The sequence below is a fragment of the Lolium rigidum genome, chromosome 6 (genome assembly GCF_022539505.1).
Source record: "Lolium rigidum isolate FL_2022 chromosome 6, APGP_CSIRO_Lrig_0.1, whole genome shotgun sequence".
NCBI lineage: Eukaryota > Viridiplantae > Streptophyta > Magnoliopsida > Poales > Poaceae > Lolium > Lolium rigidum.
Genome location: NC_061513.1, coordinates 328,431,152 through 328,435,012, shown reverse-complemented (window position 1 = coordinate 328,435,012; position 3,861 = coordinate 328,431,152). Strand labels below are relative to the sequence as shown.

Genomic DNA, 3,861 nt, shown 5'->3' with positions numbered 1-3,861 from the left:
AGACATCAAACTGTTCTGCCCCATAATAGAACACCTTGTTAAATCTGAATATGACAACTTCGTCAGCTCTTCCTAACACAAGTATTTTGCAACACATCATAGGAAATTCACTAATCAAGCATGAGGAAACAAAAACAATGTGCGGAAAAGATCAAAGGGATTTCCTGTGAATACCTACATAACCATTAGGTTGTTACAACTAATCAGCATCCTCAGTCAAATGTTTTGGAAATTTATAAGCACATAAACCCCCGTGAATACACATGCAGCCAGCCAGAAACAATTCAATTGCAGTGGACATAAAAAGGGGAAAACCATTGTAGTGAAGTAGGAATAATTAATCTTACCACACAGTGAAGGGATAGTAATCTTACTCTATCAAGTATATGCATAACATATATAGTGTGAAATCCTTGATCGAGAAAGTGTGTCTTTCTCATCTCTGTAGATGGGGAAATTAAAATTTTCAGATATGAATAATGTGAACTCAGCATGTATAATACCAGTCAATAGTACTTCTGAACGTGCTAGGCCTGATTACCTGATGCTCAACGCTGTACTCAGCTTGTGTTATACACAAAATTTGATAGAACAGGAACCAAATCATTCGAGCTATGAGTCTATGACCATATGTTGGACACTACATATCCACTTTCTGTGCACTCACGTGGAAGTAGACATGCCTGAAATTTGTGCAGCTCATAGGGGATACGCACCAGGCCTAATTTCAGCATGCCCACGCCCACCTCCACTTCCAACCGCAACACCACCGTGTCTTGAAAAAAAACACCTAGAAAATGCATGTCAGAGAGAGCAAACTCAGTATGTCCAGTTTGGGAAGAGAGAGACCAACAGGTCTGATTGAAGGAGAGAGAGGATCGTGTGAGGAAGGCTGCGAGCTTGATGGACGGGGTTTGACACATCGGACGATTGACGATCAAGGCTGGCCTCGGTCAGGGATAAATGGGCGCCATGGTGGCGGTGCGAAGAACGGGGCGACGGGCGGAGCACATGACCGTGGATGAAGGCGGCCGTGGGAGATTGGAGACGTACCTCGAATACCTTGGCTGGCCCGCAACCTTCGGGACAGCGAGCGGCGACCAAGGGCGGAGGAAAGCGACCGTGGGAGCTTGGAGGCGGCAGAGATGTGCGAGGCGAGCACATGCGGCGAAGAAGACCTAGCGCTCGATAGAGAGCGAGGAGCGCAGTAGCGAGATTCAACAAGAGCCGGAGAACTTGCGATGAGGATCTAAATTCAGAATTCGGGACGGTTTCTGCTTAATTCCGTGATTTGGGGATCGGGGCTTACCAAATTTGGTGTTGGACTGGCAATGTTTTACCGGTAAATGCAGAAGTAATTTCGAGCCTTGATCGCATGCTGAAATCATGGAGTTTTTATGGAAAGTGACTGCGGTGGTTCTACAGCCTTTGTAAGTGGTTTGGTGGGAGGGCAAAAAAGTCTTATTAAAAATATGGTTGACGAAATCTACGATCGGAGGAAAAAGAGGAACTTCGTTCTTTTTAAGTAGTAGAGATAGAGATAGAGAAGTTATGGCGGAAGATGAGGTTTTCTTGCATGCAGTGGTATTCATTTGGCTCTCCAGGTTGAGGTGGTAGCTTTTGAATCAGATTGTACGGATGTGATGGAGAGTATGAACAGTGGACTAATATCACATGGACATGCAGCTGATATTTTTACGAGCTAATGATTCAGTGAAGGCGGGCAGATGCTTGTCAAAATCCTCAGTCCTCGCCGTCACGTACCATCGAGCTGCTTTGTTTTTGTTTGAGTGGTACCAGCGAGTCGGTCTTCGGCCGTTAATTTGGTCTCCAAAGTCTCCAACTCTTCATCCGACTCGGAGGCTCGGAGCCAAAACCCATCCAAAACAGCGTCCCACCGATTCCGGATTGGACTCGGTATCCGTGTTCTACACCCTCGATGTCGGAGGCTCGGAGCCAAAACCCATCCAAAACAGCGTCCCACCGATTCCGGATTGGACTCGGTATCCGTGTTCTACACCCTCGATCGCCAGCACGTCAATAAATACGAGCACAACGGAAAGACAAGCTAGACTTAGACTACTCATAGTGGGAGTAACTTCACTAGTAACTAAGTGTCCAACTCAGCAAATTTGCTTATGTGGCAGTGAGTTAATGAGGAGAGAGGAGGATGGAGTAACATAGCTAGTTACTGTAACATCACACTTCTCAAGATACAATGAGTCTATAAGCTAATTAATAAAGACATATATGATACTACTTTGATGTTACTAACCACTATGAAGGTAGTAACATATAGTAGTAACATGTGCATGTTACTACTCTATGTTACTTCCCACTATGACTAGTCTTACAGCGACGGAAAGACAATCCAGACGCACACGAGACACCAGAGCTATTTCCCAAGAGCGGCGAACTCCCGGTGGCAGCTTCGTTTTCGCCTCGACTCCATCGCGATCGCTCGCCGACGGCAGCATCGCCGTGATGGATCCAGAGATGAGCCGCATGTCCCCCGCCGATTTTGCCAGGATGCAGCAGCAGGTGATGTCCAATCCTAACCTGGTGAAGCAAGCAACCGAGAGCATGAAAAACATGACAACCCAGGACTTCAAACGAGCCGCTCATCAGCTAAATCAGACTACGCCAGAGGAGTTACGTCGCATGACTGAAAATATCGCCAGCGCCAAGCCCGAGGAGTTTGCCGCCATGAAGGCCCAGGCTGATGCACAGATGTCGTACGCCATATCCGGTGCCAAGATGTTAAAGGCGCAGGGGAACGAGCTTCATAGCCGTGGGCAGTACATCGATGCTGCTGCTAAGTACAAGCGTGCCAAGGACAACCTGAAGAACGTGCCATCGGCAGCTGGGCAAACTCTGCAGCTGCAGTGTGCCCTTAATCTAATGTCTTGCTACCTGAAATCAGGCAGGTTTGAGGAGTGCGTATGTGAAGGTTCGGAAGTTCTTGCATATGACTCGAGCAATGTTAAAGCGTACTACCGTAGGGGACAGGCTTACAAGGAACTAGGAAACCTGGGAGCTGCTGTTGCTGACCTGAGTAGAGCCCATGGAATCTCCCCGGAGGATGAAACTATTGCCGAGGTTCTGAGAGACACTCAAGGAAAGCTTCTTGCAACCGAAGAGGGAGTAAAGCTGCCAAGGGGAGTTGTTATTGAAGAAATTGTAGAAGAAGAAGATAACTTCCAGCCTTCGTCTCCGCAGAACGTTGTTGTGGAGAAACCTGATGAAATAGACCAAAATATGGACCAGCTGTCGCTAGGTTCTCCGCCTTCTGCAACTGATGTGAAAGACGTCATGAGAACTTTCATGGAAGACCCTGCAACGCAACAGGTGCTCACATCCATGCTGAAAAACATGAGTCCGGATATGATGGCCGACATGAGTAGGCAGTTTGGTTTGAACCTGACGACAGAGGATGCTGCCAAGGCCCAACATGCTATATCACAGTTATCTCCGGAACGTTTGCACAAAATCATGAAGTGGATGGACAGAGCACAGCGAGGACTAGAAGCCGCAAAGAAGGCAAAGAACTGGCTCATAGCCAGGAAAGGCTTGATCATCGCTGTTGTCTTGCTGATCGTGGCCTTCATCCTCCAGCGGCTTGGTTTCATTTGTAGGTGATGGGCCTAAACATCCATGATGGCCAACCACACCGTGCTTCCGTTAGATCAGCAGCCTTTTTTTTTTCTCAGCGAGAATCAATAGTGCACAAATAAGTGTCCATAGGAATAGCCAAAAAATAATTGGATCCGTGCCTTTCTTATTCTTTCATCATATATTTTTTCATCATATATGTTTCTATATTGTAGCCAGATAGAAGGAAATATTCATAGTATTTTCTTT

General features: G+C 46.7%; 1 protein-coding gene across 1 annotated transcript; it reads left to right on the top strand.

Annotated features, from left to right (window-relative positions):
* Positions 1-2,496: 2,496 nt before the first annotated feature.
* Positions 2,497-3,639, top strand: LOC124664760 (outer envelope protein 61-like). Its single transcript, XM_047202203.1, has one exon. The coding sequence runs from the start codon at positions 2,497-2,499 to the stop codon at positions 3,637-3,639; it is 1,143 nt and encodes a 380-aa protein (XP_047058159.1).
* Positions 3,640-3,861: the final 222 nt, after the last annotated feature.